Below are 23,195 nucleotides of genomic sequence, written 5' to 3' on the forward strand. Positions count from 1 at the left end.
TATATGAGAAAATTATATTCCATTTTGAGAGCTCAATAAATGATAGAAGATGTTTTGTTCTGCAGCAATGCTTTTCTTTCAGCAATAAAGTAGAAACTGCAGTTTGAAACTCTGACTATGGTTTTGAATGCAAGTAATATTACAAACTTTTGAAAGTTGTTACAATTCCGAGAGTTAAAAGGTTTCATTTTTGCTTTTTAATAGGTCTCTATGCCTATGTCAGTTCTAAATAAAGTAGTTGAGAAGTCCTGATTTTGTGTGAAGTTATTAATTAATGAAACAAGAGAATAACACTTGCTGGAATCTCAAATGTCTTTAAAATATAAAGCAGAGCACCAAACCTAATCTGTTTAGTCTGTTGCTTTTCAGGTCCAAACCATGAACTACGTTGGACAGTTAGCAGGGCAAGTGTTTGTAACCGTGAAGGAGCTCTATAAAGGACTGAACCCAGCCACGCTGTCAGGATGTATCGATATAATTGTTGTACGTCAGCCAGATGGAAATCTTCAGTGTTCTCCATTCCATGTGCGCTTTGGAAAAATGGGAGTTCTGCGTTCCAGGGAGAAAGTGGTGAGAACTGACACTTTGGATGTATTCTGTCTGTGATTTGGCTCCAGTGGTGTGAAATCTAATAGATACTCTGTATGCCAGTCAAGGTTTAGTTTGGGCATTCTTTATAAAGTGATCAAATTGAAGCAAGTTTCACTTAAAACAGTTACGCTTAGAAGTGTGGTAATCTCTAATAATTTATAAGACACTGGCTGTAATAATAAAAAGGAACCTTGAAATCTTTAGTGTTTATTTTTTACAGAGCAAAAGTTTGAATGTGCCAGTTTGGGCATATTCTCAATTTCATTAGTGACTACGTTGTAAGATCGCTTCTTTTTAACATGTGCATTGGTATTTATAAATAGGGATTTACAATGAGGTGATGTTTTTCAGGTAATGAATATTAAGATAAAGCTAGAAAAAGTGGTGAGGACTTTAGATAAATGTAATCAAGCTGAAAGATCTGGCCGTATGGTATTAGACAAGAGGTTGACAGTGACTAATTCATGACAGATTATTTTAGGAATTAATTATTAAAAACATGCATTATTTTAGGAATTAATTCATAAGGACATGCAGTCTGAGCTGAGAGTGTATCTGTAACTATTCAGCAGAAAAATTCCAATGTCATCATTCTTTAAACTTTACCTGAATCAAAAAGGAGCACAAACATTTACAATGGATAACAGTTGAAATTGTTACTATGCCCAAATCATATAATTTCTAGTAAAGTAAATGTAGGGTTGTCCAACTCCACCTCTGTAAAAGTGGAAAAGCTGTTAGTGGCAAAAATGATTATAAGCAAAGAAGAGAACTCTTCCTGACAAGAAATGGGAATGGTTGGTGATGTACTGAGTGCTGAGATAAATGTGTGGGAGAAATCAATATGTGGATCGTGTAGAGAATAAAAATCAATTTTTGTTTTAGCTTCTCATAGTACCCGTTTAATTAATTTGAAAGGCAGGATGTTAGAAATTTACATATGGAAGCACTTTCTGTACTCTGAAAAATTAGGTTGTGAATTAAAAGGGAGAAAAGATTTATGTGGTGAATGAAGCATCTAGAGTTTCAATTGAAAAGATTCAGGGCTTTATATAATGGCTGTAAACCTTCCTGGGGAGCTAGACAATGATGAGCTGAACAAGTTAGGACATCATCCTGAAAACTGATGGCCTTGTGAAGGGCAAGAAAAATCCCCTGTCCCTTCACAAGCATAGTGGATTATTTTTTGTTTATGAGGAGGCTTCCTACACTTCACTGAGAAGTATTTGTCCAGTGACAGTGTTAGGATAGCTGAACAGAAACTGTATCTAAAACAATGTTATTTTAATTTATTTAAATGTTACTGACTTCCAGGTTGACATAGAAATTAACGGAGAGGCTGTAGATTTGCACATGAAACTGGGAGACAATGGAGAAGCCTTTTTTGTCCAGGAGATGGATAATGATCAGGTAAGAATCAAAATTCCAGCTTGTTAAAACACAGTGTTTACTCTTCTAAGTCAGTTCTGAGTTTAGAGATTTTTGTTGAAAAATGTATTTTTATTCATTCTGTAAATTTGAAAGTTTCTGGATGTTTTTCTGCTATTGGAACTCGGTACTAAGCATTTTCTTGGTTGCTGAGGTTGGAGAAAATCTAAAGGAAGTCATCACATAACTAAAAATTATGGGCTTATATGCATGTCAGTGTGTGAACAGAAATAACATACACAGTTCATGTGATCTAAGGATGTGTACAGCAGAGGATGGTATTATCACAACTTTTTTTCTCTCAGAAATCTTGACTTTGAACACATACACTGAGCAGACTGATTTCTACTTTGTGACTGACAGAAGGACTAACTTTTTTTCATGGTTTGGATTTCATATTTCTCAGGAGGTAATTCCTTATCATCTGTCTACATCCCCCATTTTGTCTGAGGGAACTGCTTTAATGGAAGCTCAGCTGAAGAGGAACTCAATTGACAGGATAAGAAACCTGGACAACAGTGTATCCTCGCAAGTACCACCCCAAGCTCATGGTTCTCAGCCTGGTACTGAAACATCTGCAGTCTGTAGCTCTGTGAAAAAGAGGAGGAAAAAGAGGAGGAAGTCTACCCACAAAATAGACAGCTTAAAAAGAGAAGACGTTGGAGATACATCAGAAGATGAAGACATGTTTCCTATAGAGATTAGCTCAGAGGAAGAAAAGGAACCTTTGGACAGTCCAAGGTATCACAGTGGAATGGAGATTTATAATGGAAGCCTAGTGCAGGGTTAATGTTCTGTTCTGTACCATCTGACAGTGATTTTGAAGCTGGTACACATGGCTGATAAACATGTTTCTCTAAGAAAGCTTTTGGTTAGAAAGCTATAAGAAATACTACTAACAAATAATGGAAATGGCACTTAAAATAACTATAGTCTTCAGTCATGCTGTGGACTAGGAAGGTGTGAATCAGATGACATGTCTATATGTCAGTACTCCAAGTATTGACATAGCAGTAGGTGTTTTTACCCCCTTTCCCCCCCGACACCCGCCCCCCCACAATTTTTTGTGGTATATAACAGTTGAGTAATCAAATATATATATATATTTAATGCCATGTCTTTTCCTAGGATTCTTGTTCCAGATGTGTTTGTTGATGAAGTATCTGATATAAAGGCTCCTACTGTTTCTACTTATTCTCAGTCTTCATCTTACCCTCGTTCAGATGGAGAATGGTCACCTATTCAAAGGTAAGTTTTTGATGGTACGGTTCTAGATATAGATCTCTTTTCATTAATTTCTTATATGCTAGTGCTATATGAAGTCTTATTAACATTTTGCTATCAAATGTGGTCACTGTCAATTGCTCGATGAAATTAGATAGTGTAGAACAACTTCAGGTTAACTCTTGATTCAACAAACACGTGCATAGAAATCCAGGCCCACAGATCCTAAAGAATACTTAAATACAAACAATGGTATTAGCAGATGAATATACTTCAAAGAGAATGCATGTGTTGTCAAAGGTGTTTACCTGATGCACACTCTTTCTAAGGACTTCACTGACTGCAGACATGTAAAACCTTGAGCACTTTAAGTACACTCCTTTTTAAAAAATGAATGTTTATGTCCATTTCCATTTTGGAAATACTGTCAAAAACTGATAACTTTTCACTTGTTGTCAGTTGCATTCATTAAAATAAGAATGAAGTGTGTGTGTGTATGTCTATGTGGCTGTACGCATCTCAAAGTGGAGTAGTATCAGTAAGACTATGGCATGTCTTATCTCAACGAACTGCCTCTATGGGTTAGGAATGGAAGAAAGAAGAGCAAGGAAGTGTTCTTAGTGGCTTAATTTAGATGTTTTATATGGCATTCTATAATAAACTTTCTCCACTGACTACAGCTTAATGAGGTTAGCTGGTGAGAGTGTGTGTCAATACCCTGCCTCCTCAGTGCCTTTTTTGTACTGTATGTTCTGCTTGTTTCTGGATTGCAATATTCTGTATTTCGAAAACTCTAGATGTGAATTCGTCATTCATGTAGCTAATACACAAAGAGCTTGTGTTAATCAGTACTAGTTGTGAATAATGACACTGTTTTATTTCTTTTTTTCTTACCAATGTGTTGTCCAGTAAGCCTATAGATTGCACAGGGCAATCCTCTCTTCTCACTGTTCCAGCAGATGGAGGCCTATCTAACTCTTGTCCTCATCAGTCTTCTCACTTTTCTCCTCCAGACAGGTAGAACAGTTGTTCTCCCGCTTTTCTGTGCTACTCTTTAATCCTTTTAACACATTAACATGCACTTGGCACATTAATTGGACATGAACTTTGCTGTATTTATAACTGTACTCACTACTAACCCAGGCACTTTTAAAGAAAGTGACTTTGAAAACCACTTCCTCTCTTCTTTGTGAGCATTGACTGAAGGTAGGTTGCAATGAATCACACTTCGAATGAAGGTAGCTAATATATTCATAAAATCAGGCTACTGAAGACCTAGTTTAAAACTAAGTTAAGATGATAACAAAAAAAAGAGGAAGAACTTTGTTGAGTAAAGTCTTGCAGTCCTCTGATGACTGGCCTTTCGAAGTGTCTTTTTACCATCAATGTATATTTAAATGCCATTTTTATCCAGTGTTTTTCCTGAGGAGTTTGCTTTTGCTGGAGATGAAAAAGTGAAAGCAAAACATGGCCTTCAAAAGTGAGAAATAAAGAAAGCAAAATTGGTAACGGGAGGAGCCAAATGTCAAAACAGAACCTCTTTTCTCTCGTTGCTTGATTTGAAATACACTCTGCGTGTTGGATTGGAATGGGGTGCATCTTAGGAGGAAAGATGGCACTACAGGTAGAGCATCGTGCCTAAAGATAGAGACCCACAGCTATGCCTTTGCTGTAGTGTGGGCCACCTCTGGCCCTGGACTCTTACAAATCTGAAAGTGGGTATAGATATTTGTTGATACCTTCTTCAAGGTGTCTCAAGGTTCTGCAACCAGGCCCATTTTTTTTTTTCAGTCAGAAGCGATGTTACAGCAATTAAGTTAAACCTTCTAAAGTATGTGTCTGAATATGATCTCCTCAGATCTCCTTTAAGGCTGGGGAAGCTTTGAGTAGTGAATCAGCTAAATTGCTCACTGCTTATCTCAGCATACGCACCATGCTAGATACCTTAGGCGGTACTAAAAACTGATAATGTTGATGCTTTCACAGCTTGGAGATCTATTCTTTTTAGCCTAATCATGTTGCAACAGCTAGCCTGTGTGAAATCCTGGGACAGTCAGGGATGTCCACAGTATTTGTCTTGGGAAGGTAGGGCATGTGCACAAGTAGGGCTTGAATGAATAACATGCCCTTTATGGCTCCATCAAATTCGATCTGGACCTTAGCTGTCCTGCAGTTGAGACACGCAGCTAAGGTACCATAGTGACTGGTTTGGATAAGGCCTTCTCTGTGTCTGCAATTCCTTTCCTCTGTATGAGATCAGAAATGCTACTGTGACCACAGTTATTCTGGAATGTAAATGAGGCACCTCCCTTTCCTTCTGCCTATCTTTTTGCAGCTTATTTGACTTCTGTCGAGACAGGACATTTTTGCAGATCACACTGCTGCTTCCTTGGGCTTTTCTTACTTTCATTAGGAAGCGTTTCTTAGATAAGTGTTGTTTCCTACTGTGGAGCAGCTAGCCACAGCCCAAGTTCCTAATTCTTTGACATCAGACTACACTTGGTGCATGCACAGCTTGTACGAAGAAATGTGTAGGTCTGGGACACCAGCATTCAATGTTTATGGGTTGTAGACTGGACATGCTAATCTAAATGGTTGAGCAGACTTTGCCATTCTTATTCAGTGCTGATAGGACCGGTAGCTCTAGTTTGATCTGCAGTATCTTCAACAGCCTGTAGAAGGAGGTAGAAATTCAGCTGGGTTGGGTCAATGCCTGACTTGAGGACAGAATTGTATGAAAGGCAGTGTATAGTTTGGCCTGTGTTACAAATGTCTTGATGGTGTAAGAAATAAAAATCCTTTGGAGTCCTTTATTTGGGGATTTGTTTCTGGGTTACTGTCACTGAATTACAAATCCTGCGAGATCTTGCAGTTCAGCTTTATTGATCTCCCTTGTGCAAGTGTGACACTAATTTGAGGTTTGATTTCATATAGTATTTTCAGTCTCTTTTTCCTCTGTAACTTGCAATAGGACTAGAGGGAATGGCCTCAAGTTGCATGGGGGGAGATTCAGGACAGACATTAGGAAATGCTTCTCTGAAAGAGCGGTCAGGTGCTGAAATAGGCTGCTGAGAGAGGTGGTTGAATCACTGACCCTGAAGGTGTTTAAGGAATGTTTAGATGTTGTACTGAAGGACATGGTTTACTGTTTAATGTTGGTGTTAGGTAGATGGTTGGACTGGATGATTCTTTTCCAACCTTGGTGATTCTATGATTCTGTAATAGTGGAGCCAAAAAAAAAAAGTGGTTGTGAGCTTTATTAGTCTGCAGTATGAAGTTACTTTGATAGCAGTATTCTGAAGGAAATAGCAGCTAAAATAGTCCTTGCACAGATAAAGGAGACAAATCTGCCATCACGTACATGGAGGCAGAGCTATGCAAACAGACAGTAAACAAGCAAGACTATGGTTTGCATAACTGCCTTCTGCACACATAAACTACAGAGATTACTGTTGCTGTTCCAGAAGGGTATCATGTGGGGGGAGAGTAGCTACTGAGTGTTAAACAAGATAGCATATGAAGTAAGAAGAAGGGTGTTTCCATTCTCTCTAATGGAAAAACAGCTCTCACTGGGTGGTCTCTAACTCCATGCTAATGTTTCACAATGGCTTGGAAAACCCCAGTTTATATTCTAGGTTATATAAAATATAATAATGTTTTAGTATTCTTTTTTTTATAAACAAGACTGTAATTTATTCTCTTTACCTTGTAGATACATGTTGACAGCCTGATTTGATATCAAACCTTTTACGCTGAGATACCATTGTAGTAATAATTACAGTCTGCTCTGAGATCGTGTTAGTATTTGTACCGTATCAAATGGAATTGTACTTGTGTTGAAAGTTCAGGAGATTGTGTTTGCTCTGTTTTAGGAGAGTGGGCAGCCTTTTGGTCTGCATTCTCACTGCAAAATGGGCTTGCTAGTCCAAACTGAATTAATGCCTGTATTCTCTTATGCTGTCTGGCTGAGTAAGGAGAGAACTTGAGCTGAATACACCCCAAAGCCTGGACAGAGTATTTTATTGAAGTAAACAGTAGGTTTTTTTGTTTGTTTGTTTTGGAAGTTAAAATATTTGTAATGCACAGATTGATTTGTGTGGTGATAATGCTTCCTTAAAGTTAGATTTTTGGAATTTCAAGTTACGGTAAAAGCATTATTGTTAGCTAAGACTAACTTCACATTGTTGAGTTCACATTAAAAATGTGCTATGTAACTGATAATCTCCTGATGAATAAATTATTTTATATTCCGGTACACACAAAAAAAGAAGAGTTAAATATTTTTTCTGCTGGGAACAACCAAATTTTTTGTGTGCTGCTCCTGCAGTTTTCCCTATAGACATGTATATGGAGATAGAATTGAACTAGACAGTAAAAAGAAGTAATAAACTGAACACTTTCAGATTAATTTATTATTTAGTCAGGGTAAGGTTTCTTGTTGATCCGAATGAATCACTTCTATACTTCATGTCCATTCTAACAACACTAACATCCCTTCTACTGCTTCTGGTGCCATCTCCATTCACAATTCTTCTTTTCTACGCACACACAAATCTTCCTGAAGTGTTCAGGTCTGGTGCTCATCTCATTCTTTTCATCTTCTCAAAGACTACTTCTGTGATGGCAGTCACTAAAAATGGCAGGTGATGAGGGCACTGAGTGCTAATGTTAAGAAGATCCTGAACTGTTTGAAATGTGTTTCCGTGCTTTCATACTCTCTCATTTGGCAGATAATAATCATAAAACTTTCCATACTTTGGACTGGTGCATGTCAGTTTGTAAAGTGCTTACTGTGTCATGGTTTTTTTTTTTGGTTTTGTAGTATTTCTGTAATAAGTACTACTTTTTCTGTTTATTTCTCTTCAGCTCATCAGGCTCACGTCCTCCTACTCCTCAAAGTGATTCAGAATTAGTCAGTAAACCTACAGACAGGAGTGGACTAAAGAATCCTCACATGCACTGGGCCTGGGGAGAGCTACCACAGGCTAAAAAGGTATGTGGTGTGATCAGTTTAATTCCTTACTGGCATCAGTTGTGCTTTGTTTGGGCAAATGTGCTTATTTTACTGCAGGTTCCTGAAAGGGGAAGAAATCCCATTTTTATGTAAAATTGTAAAATTTTATGTAGGAAAATTGCAATTTGTTCCTAAAGAGCCTTAGATTCAAAGCAGGTGCTTGGTGTTAGCAACTTGATTCACAAAAAATTGAAAGTGGCTGTTTTAGTGCATATGTATCCAGAAACACCTGCAGTTGTCCACTAATCTTCACATGCCCAGATGTGCTTTCTTGGATGACCTGACTCAACTGGCTTGGTGCCTGTGTCCAGCCTGAGGCTGTCTGGCTTTTCTGAGGGCCCTTCTAGATGGCAGGATCTGTGTTGTGCTGGCAGCATTGTCTGCCAAGCTGCACAGAAACCATGTGCGGCTGAGTATGCTGCAGGTCAGGCGTGTCTGTCTCTGGGAGCTGCTGAGTCAGAGAATTCATTCAGGACAAGAGTTTAAGGACTTGCACCTGCCTGTGGGCAAGAGAAACAAAGATGATAAAATCGTTAAGGTTGGGACAGATCTCTTAAGATCATCTAGTCCTGTTGTCCACCAAACCATGTCCCTAAGTATTACATCTACACTTTCCTTAAATGCTTCCATGGATGGTGACTCCACCACCTCCCTGGGCAGCCTGTTCTAATACCTCATGCCTCTTGCTGGGAAGAAATTACTCCTAATATCAATCTGAACTTCTCTGGTGCAATTTAGGGCCATTCTCTCTTGTCCTATTGTTAGTTACAAGGATGTGTTGCAACTATGGGGGTATTGAGGGTGCAATTTTTATTTCCTCCTTCTTAAGGCTGGCTTTTCTGCAGAAAGGACTGTGGGAGTGATGGGGACAGGCACAGAATAAAGGGACAGAACCCAGGCTATGCATGTCAGCGAAGCAGGCCTTGCAATCTTTCTCCTGGATGTTCTTCCATTTGCAGTCCCTGTCTATGTCCCTAACAAAGCTATTCTGAATTTATCTGGCCATGTCTGAACTGGGAGTTATGCTTTGGATACTGCTTATCACTTTGTAAATGTTAGCTTGCGCTGCCACGAAGGTTATAGCAGCCATACAGCTGCTGCTGTAGGACTACAGCTCTCTTCAGTAAGAGCACCACATGTCTTGTACTCTGGGGAGATCTAGAATTATGCCTACAGAGTGTAGAAAAATCTTAACCTGGAGTACTGATGAGTGACAGCAAGCGACATCCTGTTCCCTGAGAGAATCCTGATTGTAATGAGGACTCTAGTCAACAATGTTTGTCAGGGTTACTTTCTAAGGCAAAGCTGGGGTTTGTGCTGAAAGAGAGGAGGTCAGGTGGGAGCTGTGATGTGCTCTCACACAGATGTGTGGGAAATTAGGACTGCAGAACATGTCATAGAACAAAATCTTCCTGGACCCAGGATGCAGCTGCATTATGCTGTATCTGTACATATGAGATATACTTACAAGTAAGTAGCAAAGTGAAGGGCTTTTGCATGTTGTAGCATCAAACTCAGTTATTTGTTGCTTGCTAACCTTGAGTATCTTGCATTGAACAGAGCAGGTGAAAGTACTGCATTTTTTAAGAGCTTTTCTGTATAGCAGCCTGGTTTTTTTGTTTGTTTTTTCTTATAGGCGAGTTCCTTGATCAAAGCTAAGGAACCTAACACAATAGATGTAAATCCTTCAGAAAGCACTCACTTTCGGGTCATCCAGAGTGATCCTATAGAGGAGTTTAATGGTGCATCTCCTCTGCCTGCCCTTGGACATGCAGATGCAGCAGCTGCTGATGAAACTGAGCCCTTGCCAGCTGAGACAAATAAACCAGAGACAGAATCTGCAGGAGCAGCTGTACCATCGTTGCCTGCCAATGAGGAAATAAAACAAGCTGCATCTTGCTCAGCCCAGGCAGTTGGCAAGACAGATTCCCCTTCCAGAAAGAAAGGTAAAACTGTTGATCCTTCATATTTACATGTATGATTTTTGTCTTTAAAGTTCATGGTGATAAAGCACCTCATTGCCATATAAATTAATCTGTGCCCTTAGGACACTTTCAAACCTGGAAAGGAATAAGCTTTACAAAGAACACTCAAAACCTGACTTGCTCATGGTGTCAAAACGTAGAAGTTTTCCTTCATTAGGTATTTATGACAAGGCTGCAAAGTTTACCCCAAATTCATCAAATGTGTATGAATTCAGAGATTTTGGTTTTGGCACACACCCATTATAGATCTCCTGTAGTGACCAGTAGTTTGTAATTCCCAGTGGTTTCCTTTGAAAGAGGAAAGCTGCAGCATGTCTCAGGATTAGTCCTCTGTTTTCCCATTTGTGCGTTCCAAGTGTGAGCAATGTATACAAGCACCTTGTTTTGAAACATTAGGCAGTACCATTTTATGCAACTGTGGTTCACAAACTGTTACGACTTGTCTTCTTTCTCAATCCTAAAATGAACAGCTAAATAGCAATAACAGTTTGGACTTCTTACTCAGAAAATACTTGTTAATAGGCTTATTTCTACCATCCCTTACAGACAAACGAAGCCGGCATCTTGGTGCTGATGGTGTCTATTTAGATGACCTTACTGACATGGATCCAGAAGTTGCTGCACTTTATTTCCCCAAAAAGTATAAGTTGTTTGATTATATCTCTGCTGTTTGTATAGCTTTCTTTCTTTTGCATTGAGATCAAATTGTTCACGCCAACCAGATGAGGCCTCTTCAAAATTTTCCTTCTGTCTTCACCTCAGTTTGCAGAAATGTTGGGGCTTTTAGGTGACTTGATATTTGGGCCTAGGAGCTGTGCTTAAAATTCATGTTCCATTTTGGTCTACCAAGCATCATATATTGTTTGCGGGTTGTTATGTAATGTACACTGATGTTTGTGGGTGTTACTCACATGCCCTGGGAGAACAGTTGGCCATGGGATATATATATCCCCTTGGCCTTGCTCATTACTGAGAATGTAGCTTACTTTTAACAGCATAAAACTATTACTCTTATGTTGTTCTGCTGTGAGTGATCACCTATAAATAATATGTTTGAAGATCATTTTTTAATGGTGCATGGTAGGCTTTCTTATAAAAGTAGCCCATCCCAAACAAACAAATTGAAGCCTTTTTCAATCTTCATCAGAATCTCTTAATGTTTCTCATCTTCTGTCCCATCGCATTCTAGTCATTTGACTAAATTGAGCAACAATTAAATTGGCTTCTATTTCTGATTTATTTTCTGTTTGCTTAAAATCAGCTGTTGTAATATTAGTGTTTCAACAGAACAGAGAAAGATTAGTGATATGAAAGGTTGGATTGCAAATTCCATTCTCAAATGCATTCATGTAAATCTGGAATGGAAAAGCAACTTGATGAGCCTGCGTTTCTTTATAATGATCTCATCTATATACATTTGATTTTAAGAAAAAATACATAACAGTATCCCCTTAAAATGTTCAAGTCCTAATAGCTTGTATATACTTATATATGCATATTCAATATGTAAAAGATTTATATACATATCTGGCAGATATTCAATATTTGGGAATAATTCTCCTAGTGTAAATTTTGATTATAGCAGTCTTAGTTTATCTGCAAAGTTTTTACTGTATATTATTTTCCCTTTCTCTTGTAAATAAACTGTAATTATACATGAGTAGTTTATGAAATTTAGTAGAGGCAGTCTAATTCTTAAGGACAATGGATATCTGCTAGTTTGTTTAAATTTCATAGCAAAAGCCAGCAAATATATTTCTCTTTATTCTTAAGCGTGCATCTGATCTAAGCAGTATACATTAAAGGGAGAAAATTTGGGAATGGATATGTGAGGATTGAATGTCTGGTCTTTCTTTTTCAGTGGGGATAACATACAAAACAGAAACACAAATGACACAGGGCCACGGTCTGCCACTCATTCTCCGCAGTCTTTTGGGAGCTCAGGTGCTGACAGTGGTGTTGAAAGCACCTCAGATGGAACCAGAGATTTGCCCTCCATTGCCATTTCTCTCTGTGGAGGCCTTACGGACAACAAAGAGATAACCAAAGGTAAAGATTGACCCCGTGATGCGGGCTTGTGCTCTCAACCAAGTTTGAACATCCTTGATCAAGGGAGCAGTGCCCTCCTGTGGCTGTACCTAGGAATGTATTTAGAAAATGCTTCCTGAAATGACAAATTTCCTATTTCCATCTCCCTACCCCCATAATTAGATGGTCTTTATCATTTCACTATTTTAATACCTTTTAGTAATTGTCTATATGCTATATTCTTAAAAATGTGCATGTATGCATTTCCTGATAATACTGATTTTATATCCTAGTGGTGTAAATGGTACTTTTGTCACCTGGTGTAACTTATAGCCAAGAAGTACTATGCTGTCCATGCCAGGAATTAAAGGATGGTCTTGTCTGTAAATGGCAACAGCTGCTGTACCTTTCATTTCTTGTGTGACTCATGAGATAAATTATTTAAGACTGTTCTTTGCTTTAAACTTTCAGCTGCATATGGTGAAGATAAATGGTTTAAGACATGCAAATTCTGCAGTGACATGGAGTCATAAACCCATGAGCCTGATGTTACGCTGATTGCTGTTCAGAAGCTAGTTATTATGCATTTTTATTATATTGTAATCTGAGTTATGCTTATTATTCAGATCACCTGTAAACTATGGGGACTTTGAAGGAGCTGCAGGTAGTGGAAAAGGTGTTTTATTCATAGGTGGTTTTTATTTCACTGTAAGCTGTACAAGTGGTCATCAAGCTTTGCTTATGGATTTATGCATATGTAAGCCCACCAGTTCCTATTCCTAATTTGCACAAAGGGTCAATAAAAGGCATAAGGAAATATTTCCCTACTTGTCTTAGGAGCCTAGTTTTCCTCCTTGCAGTTCTATCCTTAAGCTTTCACTTAGCTTGTATTTTGAAGGGGAAAATACCCAGCCCCGCACAAAGAAACTCTCAGTATCTTCTGAAATTGGAATTTCTGAACATCTTGCTTCTATATTACTATTGATCTCAGTACTTTAGTAGTCAAGGGCAAACTCTGAGTGTGAAAGCAATATGTTTTTGTTTAGACTGGCCCATCCCACGGGGGATCTGTAAAGGCATGACTTGCATTTGCTTTTTTTTCTTGTTTTTCCCCAACAGAAGAATTCTTAGAACATGCAGTAACATATCAGCAGTTTGTGGACAATCCTGCTATCATTGATGACCCTAACCTTGTAGTTAAGATTGGGAATAAGTAAGTATATTTCCATGGTGTAAGTAAGGAGAAATGGTTCTTACTGTTGCAACAAAAGCTCTGCGGTGGTACTTCATAGTGTTAGATCAACATGTTCTGCTTGCAAACCCTCCATATGTAGTACATTGTGTTTATAAAGCTGAATAATTTTGCTAATATGCCTCTATAGAAGCATCATCCTTTCCAGATCTGTCAGAATTTACCCAAAGAGACTTCCGTTTCTGGAAGGCTAAAGATATTTCATACATTTGTGTTGCTGAGCAGTACAGCATTATGGTGTATGCCAGATGCAGCTATTTGGAGGATATTTTAATGTTATAGCCCCTTTCATCTAACCTTTTCTGTTTAGAGTAGAAGAGAGATGATGGCTTTGTGCTGCAGTTAGAATTTAAGCTACCCTTAGTTAAAGAAATTGATGGTATAAATCTGCTGTACTTAGTGCATCCTTATGCAATAGTTTTTAATCGCATATGGTATTGAGTGTGTGATGACCTCATGTCCTCCATCAGAGAGGGGACAAGGAGAGTCATTTATTTCTCCTCTGCCATATATCTCTCATTTTTGTAGGTAACATTTACCTGCCTACCAATGATCTAGGAAGAGAGGATGATACTTCTCTATTCATACTACAGTCTATGGCAATAGCTGAGCTGAGTTCAGCACATCATAGTAAAAGTCTGATATCCTACAGACTGTTTCCTAACTCTTGTGTGGTGACTTGATGCAAAACCAGTGAAAACTGTCTGTTTAAGAAAAAACACGTAAAACTGAGCTCCCTTGATAATGAGGTATTAAGTATCTGTGCTAAAGGAGCTTCACAGGTTTAGCTTACTCTATGATAAATACTAGATTGTGTATTGGAACTTTGGGATGACAAAATAAAGGAATTGTCTTTCTTAAATACCTAGGTACTACAACTGGACAACAGCTGGTCCCCTTCTGTTGGCAATGCAAGCATTCCAGAAACCTTTGCCAAAGGTAAGATTAAATATGAAGGTTGATCAGAGTGGAAGCTATGATGTTTTGCTGTTTGTTAAGTCATATCATTAACTAAGGTGGAGAAAAGGGGTTGTGTTATAAAGGCATCTGTATTCACACTAAATCGTTCCCTTAGTCTTACTTATTTAGCTCTCAGTATAAGCTAGATTTGTCCTGTGAATAGTATTTACTTTCTAAGCTAAGACTGTTACAAGTATTTTGAACTTAATCGCTTTTTCTTCTCCTGTTTTCCTGCATTAATATGGATTGTAAACATAAATTAGATCGACTCACTTTAGTGTTTACTGTATCTGAACACTGATAACTTGTTTCATTTTATCTGTGTATGGCATATGTTAGCAAATAAAAATTGAAGTCAAGACTTTTGACCTTACTTGAATATGACTTAAATACTCAACAGGAAAGGTTTATAGCTTGTTAGCTTTCCATTTCTCACTTGATTGGTCATAACCAACCCAGGTAGGCAGTGATAGCTATGACTGTGACAGCTGTATGGTTGTTTATATCAAACACACTGATGTACTTAGTCCAATTACATGTGACCTAGTGCCACCGAGGTGATCAGGACAGAAATACATGTCACTGTGACTATTTATAAAGAGTAACTATCAGTGTTGGTCTAATTTGTACCCTAGTTGGCTATGGATTCAGTACCCTTTGTAAACTAAATTTTGCTTCTGTCCCTTCTGGCCCTGCATGTATCTTTATATTTAATTGATGTGAATTATTTTGCCAAAACTTGAAGTAATACTCTACTATTGTGTTCTTGCTGTCTTAGTGCCACATTACCTATAGATGCAGACAGGCAATATAAAATCGTAGAATATTGCTGGTTGGAAGGGGTGCATAAGGATTGCTGAGTCTGCCTCCTGACTCAGTACATTATAAACTGATCCTAGAAGTTCTAAACATCTGGTAAACCAGGCTTGAATTTCAGGGTATCACAGAGCTAGATGTTTTTGTGCTTTACTGCAAATATTCTAATCATCATCAAAGCTGTTATTCATCTCATTGGCACATATTGATCTCCAGTGGCAATACAAGGGTAACAACCTTTGTAATTCACTGATCAAAAGACAAAACATTTGGCCTAGGAAGAATAAGTAGAAACAATAGGTATGAAACACTTTTTGCATTAAGGAGAAATAGCAATTCCTCCAACAATATTATGGTTACGCCATCATTCATATAGGTTATAAATAAAGAAAAATCTTCCATAAGTGTGAAATTCACTGTTGTCTTTTGTTTTAATTCACTTGCATTCTGTGGACTGTTGTCTTTTTAGACAACAATTTTCATAGGGTGAGGAAGCTCATACGTATAGTTGGCATGGTCTGTGTGATTGGAAAGGTTTAATACTCTAAACTGTACTGCTGAAATCACAATTACTTGTTTATGTTACCAGTCATTCTGCTGGTTTTCTTAATCCCTTATTTATAAGAATTATGATTTGCTGTAAGAATACAACTAAGGTGTTGAAATATTAAGATACTTAATCAAAACAGGCTTTATGAAGTGGTTGAAAGCTTGAGCTATGGCAAAAAAAAAATCACTGATGTTCTGCAAAATACACTTAAATACATTCTTATCTGTAAGCATGTACATTATCTAATTAAAGATCAATAGTACATCTGCTTGAAGTTGTCCATATGTTTGATAACCTCTTTAAACTGTAGCCGTCGTTCTTAACAACTGTGTTGTTTTCTCAGTAGCTCCATCTGCACTTTTTTTTTTGCATTGGAAAAAACTTCACTTTACTTGCTCAACTTCGTTCCTCTGTCACTTCTCTCTTTTCTCTTATACTTTAGATAGGATAGTGAAGGAAAACCTGTGGAAAACCTGAGAAAAGGGATGCAGTGTTGTATTTCTGCATAACCTGAACTCAGTCCTCTTTCTTAACTGCTAGTCTTTCTTGGTATCAATTCTGTGTTTTTTCTTTCTTTTTTATTTCGATGACTTCATTTCCAGCAGAGGCTGTCATCTCATCATAAAACCTGTGGCTAAGCTATTCTAGGACATAGAGAACACTGTATCCACCTTTATCGTAGCTATTTCCCCTTCTGTTTTTAGCTTGCTCTGGTGGTTGGATGAATTCAAGTCTTCTTATGGTACATAAATCTCTGTAGCTAGCATTATTGGAAGAAGCTTTTTTTTTTTCTTCTAGGATCCAATATATGCAGTGAATTGAAATTAGCAAAGATTTAAAAGAAAAAGCACAAAAAGACTTGTTGTCTTTTTTGTCAAACGCTGTCAGTCAAGCTCACAGTGTTATGCTAACCTCATTAAAAACTAGTGTTTTCCTTTATTTTATCCTAGCTGATCATGAGTTATGTACTTCATAGTTATTCATAAATGAAAATGACCATCTTGCATGCTCTTACTTTTTTTTACTGCTTTCCATGATGACTCTTTCAGGAATTGATCTTTTTTTATTCGTTTGTTTGTTATGCTTTCTTTAACAAATATAATTTGCACTAAGTAACATAAGAAACAGTAGCTTCTCCATTCTTGCCATTATACTAATACCTGTTTATGCTTTTTTTTTCCTCCTTTGATTTTTTTTTTTTTGTTCTTTTCACTTTTCTTTTAAAAATTCCATAAGTATTCATGCTTAAGTTACTTCAGAGCAGTGCTGGATACCATTAGATTTTGCTTTAGTAGAATTTATGGTCCACAGACAGTATGTTTACTTTTATTCTGTTTATTATCAGTTAAAATTGTGCATTTGCGCTCTTTCATTTACATATATCAGGTTGTCCTTTATTTTGGTTTCTTTTTACGTTGCCATCCATTTATCACAGGCCACTGTGGAGTCTATAATGAGAGACAAGATGCCCAAAAAAGGTGGAAGATGGTGGTTTTCCTGGAGAGGGAGAAACAGTACTATTAAAGAGGTAAGTGTTGGGAAGGCTAGCTACCTCCAAATTCATCCCTCAGAACTTCGCTTCAATACTCACTTCAACTGAGGATTTGCATGTTAAAAGTCATTTAAACAGCATCTGAGGTCAGACTTCAGAAAGCCTTTAATCAAACCCTTCCTAAAATGCTTGCTAGCATAACTAAATCTTAATTCTTCTTCCGAGTTTTATATTATTGTTGTTTAATTCTTTTACACAGCCTTCATTCTTTAAGAAATGCGTACAATTTTACTTTATCTATGATTAAAGAGGGAAAAGGGAATATGTGGGGAAAAAAACGCCTGTACTTGATCTTCACATATAACTTTTTTTTCTTTAACTGAATCTCCATGAATTTGTATACTTTCTTGTATTTTTATAGGAAACAAAGGCAGAACAAGGTATGAGTGGAAGCAGACTTAAAGGAGAAGACTCTTCAGAGATGAGTATAGCAAACAGGTACCCAAGAAGTTCTCTCTACCTGAAATGAGCAAGAATTATAACTTAAAAGAGAAATCAAGCTGTTTCTATATTTGAATCGAGTGCCATATGAAGTAAATTTTCAATGCAATGAATATTGAATTGTATCAGGACTGTAACCATGGGAAGGTTGCAGACCTTGCAAGTGTGCTTTGGCATTTCTAATTTATGGTTTGGCTGATAGTTCTGTGACAAATATTCCATCCCTCTGACAAATAAATAAATAAATGAGACAATAATTGTAGCAGTTCTGCAAAACTAATCTACATCTCTCTGGAGTTTTCAAGGCAGCATCGTAGGTTATCCCAGGTTATTGCAGTTCTCAGGCGCTAAAATTCTGATTTATGGCTTGACACTTTAATTTCTTTCTGTGTATCTTAGGAAGTTCAGGAGAGTAACAGTTTCCAGGCTTCTTGTCGCATGCGATAGGTAGGAAAGTTTAATGTTTTTATTAATATTAGTTAATTAGAAATAATATTAATATTTTATCTTATTAATAAATAAGAATTAATATTAATTCTTTTAAGGACTGCAGAAATCTGTTCATTCTCATCCTCCAAATTAATCATACTGTATAGCTGGAATCTGCCTCTTGAAGTCTCTGTAAGAGTCTTAGTTTTCCCTCGAAACTGTGAGGGGATGAGATAGCCAGAGGCAGCTTTCCTATCTTGTATCTTTGCTGTACATCTAGGTACAGACATCTCATATATGTTGTGCTTAGAGCTGAAGAGGGCCATAATATACAGATTTAAATATGCTTTATACTCACTATGTGAAACTACATGGAAAAAACCAGCCAACCAACCAAACAAACCAAAAATACAAACAAATGAAAAAACTCAGTAGCTGTTCTTTAAGCAATTGCATTCCAGGAGAATGGGCTGTAGTTCTTGACTTGCTTGCCTCTCTGAGTTTGAGATCTACAGAAGGAATCAGAAAGACTGTGTTCCCTTTCTTGATAAGTGACCTCGAGGTCTGTTATCTTTTACATGGTTGTTGAAAGATAGGCTTTAAAGTGGGATTAGGATTTCAAGTAGACAGAATTCTGTAGTTGGTGCTCTTTGTTGAAGTTTTAACTGATCTTTAAAATCTGTCATTAAGAATTTATTGCTCACAAATGGGGCACAAGTGGGATGTTGAATAAAGCTTTTGAGATGTGATTGTTACAAAGGATAATAAGATGGAATTTAAAATGTTGTTAGTCATGACATGTACCATCTCGATAATGGGTCAAGACTTCCTGACATCAAAGAACATTCAGCTGTGATGGAAACGGGCCCAGTAGCTGATGGTTTTAAAGATTATGTTTGCAGAATCTGAAAGGATATTTTACCTTCTCTAGGTGATAGTTTTGTGTGCTGTAGAAAAACTTTGCTTTTGTCTAAAGGAGCTTAGTCAAGTGTTTTTTCATTTCCACTCCTTCCTGAATGAAGTAATCCTGCAGATTGTGGAAAAGAATAACCCAATAATTGCTCATAGAAAAAGGAGTGTTTTTTGATGATAAAATTGTAGTCACTTGGTGCCATATCCCACCCATAAAGGAGGGGAGGAAGGATGACGAGATTCACAGTTTTTTTGTTTTGTTTTTTTTTAACTGCTAAATTCCTTTAGGGCATGGCAAGATTCTTTTTCTGTAGTCGTCTTTTCTGTAGTTTCAGGTTTTTTTTGTTTTTTTTTTTTTTAAATTAAATATATTAGTGAAACAATGTATATAAAAATTAATATTTGCCACTGATTATTTTTTTTTGAGTCAACATAACATATTAATTCATATCTGTTAAATTTTAAGTGATGAAAACTAGCATAAAGACAAGTGAATCACAGAATCATAGGGGTTGGAATGGACCCCTGGGGAATCCAAGTATTAATGATGGGGAATGAGCATGAATGAAAATTCAGCACTCCATTGATAAATTTAAAAGCCCTGCTGTGAATGAACTCTTGTGAAACAGGATCAGAGAATCAATAACTTATTTGGTGACTCACTGTTAATGCATTTTTAATGGATACTGAGACGCATTTACGGACATGATAGCATCATTTTCTGTGTGCACTGTTCCAGAATAAAAGATGAATCTTCTTCGAGCGATGAAGACCCTAGAGCTGCCAAACAAAACCTGGGGTCATTACAAGCCAACTCGAGTCATCTCTCATTATTGTCTGGAATAAGTTACAAAAAAACACTTCGACTAACTTCTGACCAGCTTGTGAGTTGGTTTTACGTCTTTGTATATTGAAATGTCATTTCTAATACAGCAAGAACTATATTATCACAGTATTATTATTAGCAATGTTATCCAGACTTTTTGCATTTAATCCCTTTCGTTTCATTATTTATTTATTTATTTATTACAATATTTTTGAAGCTATCTTTTCCTTTCACTTCTCAATATTGCACAAGCAAGTGCGGGGGTTCAGAGATTGGGAGCCTATTTAGACAAATACTAAAATTATTTCTGAAGTGCGTGTTTTGCACCTGGGTATAGTGGAACCACGTCCTTTCTGCATTACATATGAAGTTTGTGTCAGCTCAGAGGTCTCTTTTCTGTCCCCTCCCTCTTGTTAATAAACAGACAGGCGTTCTTAAGTAAATATTATTCTTTGTCAGTAACTTTTGGAAGAGCTGCTTGTGCACTTACTATGAGGCCAGGCTATTAATTTCTTGGGTGCCATCTCTCTTCCTCTGTGACAGATGCATTCTGACTAATGGTGACAAAACTGCTACTGCTCTGTTTTACACATGCCAAGTGGATTTTGGAAAAATGGGCTATTTTAGGGAAATACTTTTTTTTAGTCATCTTACCTACAGCCAACTAATTTTCTAAAGGAAACCCATATGAGAAGTGCAGCATTATGGAACCTATTGCTTACTGCCTAAATAGTTTGAAAGGAATGTTGAATTTTTCTTATGAGATGAATGGAATATGGTTGTCCCTTCCTATATCAGGCAGAAAACAAGGGCTACACAAATATATTACTGGCTTAAAAATATATACATCCTTTTCAGATACAGAAACCTTGAAGTAATTAGTAGAAGCCAGAACAACTCTTAGACTGGATTCTTGATGAAACAGTAGATGGGACTCATCAGTTTCCCATCAATTGTTCTGCATTCACACCTCCATTCTGCATATTAACTTGTTGAACAGTTCAGTGGAATGTAACTAAGAACACTTAAGGCATGAAACCTCTGCAGGTTTTGTGAAAATGAGTGGTTGAGTCTACAAAAACAATCACATTAGTAGTTACATGCCCAATTAATCTCTAAGTGAAAGGGAAGGGCAGCAAGTTGGGGAAGCTGAGGAAATTTGGAGACTGAAGGGTAATAAGTGGGTTATTATATACCAGAAATGTGCTAATGTGGATCCATAGAACATAAATCTGCATGTAAGCACTCTCATTTTCACTGTTGATGACACTCCTTTTTACCCATGCTTCTTTCTCTATATCTTTATTGTGGTGTGAGAAACCTTCCATTTTCATTATTGCACACAAACCTTTCAATATGATTTTTCATATTTTACCATGGATCAGAATTTTGTTTCATTCTGTTCCATAAATCAGTGTTTCATATGCACCATATATATCTCTGCTGACCTTACTTAGAAAATGGCTCTGTTGAAAGCAAGAAGGTTGTGTGACCAAAGCAATGGTCATCTGTAGCTTTCTGTTTTCATGATGTCCATTTCACATACTCAAATTGTTGATAATCTTGCTGATAATGTCTTGCAGAAAAGCTTAAAGCTGAAGAATGGTCCCAATGATGTGACCTTTAGTGTTACAACACAATATCAAGGTACTTGCCGCTGTGAAGGCACCATTTACCTATGGGATTGGGATGATAAGGTTATTATTTCTGACATCGATGGAACAATTACACGGTGAGTTTGTAAATAGAGAGACTATTTGCTTCTGTCCATTGTACTAAAACAAAAACAGGGAATTTTGGGAAAAGGAGTCATCGTATTTAGTAATTTATAGAGTCTGTGAGCTTTTTGTTTTAGTTTTGTTTGTTTTCAAACACTGCAAGACTCATTGTCTGGAATCATTATTTCATAAAAAAAAAAAAAAAACATCCTACAAACACTCACAATTTTTCACTTTTTGGTGTTTCATTATAGCTTTTACAATAGCATTGCAGGGTGTTCCACAGAATCATAGGCTTCTTGCTCTATCACACTTATGAGGTTCAATAGATGCATTAAAAGCAACAACAACAAAACAGAAAAAAACAAAACAAAGAAAAGCCCAAAGGATTTCCAAAACTAATCTGGTCTGAATTAAAATACTTGATTTGAACTAAAGCTATTTTTTCTTTCTCCATTACAGTTAATCAGTTGAAGGGCAAACTGTTTTTTGGTTGCCAACACGGATTAGTTACTCTGCCTTCTTATTTTCTTGGTTTCTTATTTATTTCTTCATTTAGTTCCAGTAAACTGAGACCAACTTTTTTCTTTGTGGTTGAGCTGACTGGACAGTAATCGAATCCCTTCACCCTATAATACTATTGTGAATTCTAAGCCATTGCTGAATCTTTTCTCTATCAGATGCAAGATATTTAGGGTGGTTGGATTTCTTGCTGTGTATCCATATAACAGTTAATCTAGTGAGGTGCTCAGTTGTTTGTACTTTTGATTATTATTGTATTGTAAATAGTTTTCTTTAACATAAAGTGGAAAATATGTTGAAATTATTATAACTATATATGACCAACTGCCAGCTTGGGTATTTGAAGAAGTTAGAGTATTATTGCATGCTTGAAACTTTACAATCTTGCCTACCTTATAGTTAGATTTGGTTTATTTAGAAAAGGAAAACCTCAAAAAGTATGGTTAGTACTAACTGGTCTCCTCCATAGGTCTAACTGGTAGTCTGTATGCTGTAACTTCCTTCTTAACTTATGGCTCACTAGCTTGTGGTAGAAAACATATCTTGGGGCACTAGGTTGATTCAAATAGCATAAATGTGTCAAGACTGTCTTGAAAGAAAAGGGAATGATCTTACCTTCTTCTGATGGCAATCAGTACCTTGCAGAAAACCTAGTTCTCTTCTGCAGCTAGGTAATTTAATTAGGGGGACTTGTGTTAGCCTCATCTGTTATTAGTTAAAAGCAGTAAGTTGGTTTTGTTCTTCATTTCAATTACATTGTTCTTCTTTTATTCAGGTCAGATACTTTAGGTCATATTTTGCCTACTCTAGGCAAAGACTGGACGCACCAAGGGATTGCAAAGTTGTACCATAAAGTGAGCCAGTGAGTATTCAGTGAATCTGTTGGTATGTCTGTGACTTGTCTGTGTTTATTCATTTGCACGCAAAAGTTAAAATCTTTATAGACT

The 23,195-nt window shown here is 37.0% G+C and overlaps 1 protein-coding gene across 8 annotated transcripts in view; it reads left to right on the forward strand.

The window, feature by feature from the left end:
• Positions 1 to 23,195, forward strand: part of LPIN1 (lipin 1) — a 64,247-nt gene that overhangs the window by 29,592 nt on the left and 11,460 nt on the right. For 5 of the 8 annotated variants that reach the window (XM_015859437.2, XM_015859439.2, XM_015859442.1 and 2 more), the window contains 17 exons: positions 370 to 570; positions 1,906 to 2,001; positions 2,426 to 2,760; positions 3,148 to 3,267; positions 4,153 to 4,260; positions 8,110 to 8,236; positions 9,894 to 10,203; positions 10,789 to 10,882; positions 12,104 to 12,291; positions 13,390 to 13,483; positions 14,392 to 14,461; positions 17,284 to 17,376; positions 17,762 to 17,838; positions 18,241 to 18,288; positions 19,922 to 20,066; positions 21,592 to 21,740; positions 23,024 to 23,110. In XM_015859437.2, the coding sequence (XP_015714923.1) occupies positions 370 to 570; positions 1,906 to 2,001; positions 2,426 to 2,760; positions 3,148 to 3,267; positions 4,153 to 4,260; positions 8,110 to 8,236; positions 9,894 to 10,203; positions 10,789 to 10,882; positions 12,104 to 12,291; positions 13,390 to 13,483; positions 14,392 to 14,461; positions 17,284 to 17,376; positions 17,762 to 17,838; positions 18,241 to 18,288; positions 19,922 to 20,066; positions 21,592 to 21,740; positions 23,024 to 23,110 (2,342 nt within the window). The remainder of the gene's footprint in view (positions 1 to 369; positions 571 to 1,905; positions 2,002 to 2,425; positions 2,761 to 3,147; positions 3,268 to 4,152; positions 4,261 to 8,109; positions 8,237 to 9,893; positions 10,204 to 10,788; positions 10,883 to 12,103; positions 12,292 to 13,389; positions 13,484 to 14,391; positions 14,462 to 17,283; positions 17,377 to 17,761; positions 17,839 to 18,240; positions 18,289 to 19,921; positions 20,067 to 21,591; positions 21,741 to 23,023; positions 23,111 to 23,195) is intronic. The other 3 variants (XM_015859438.2, XM_015859440.2, XM_015859443.2) reach the window with 3 other exon arrangements.

Source organism: Coturnix japonica, chromosome 3 (assembly GCF_001577835.2).
Source record: "Coturnix japonica isolate 7356 chromosome 3, Coturnix japonica 2.1, whole genome shotgun sequence".
Lineage (NCBI taxonomy): Eukaryota > Metazoa > Chordata > Aves > Galliformes > Phasianidae > Coturnix > Coturnix japonica.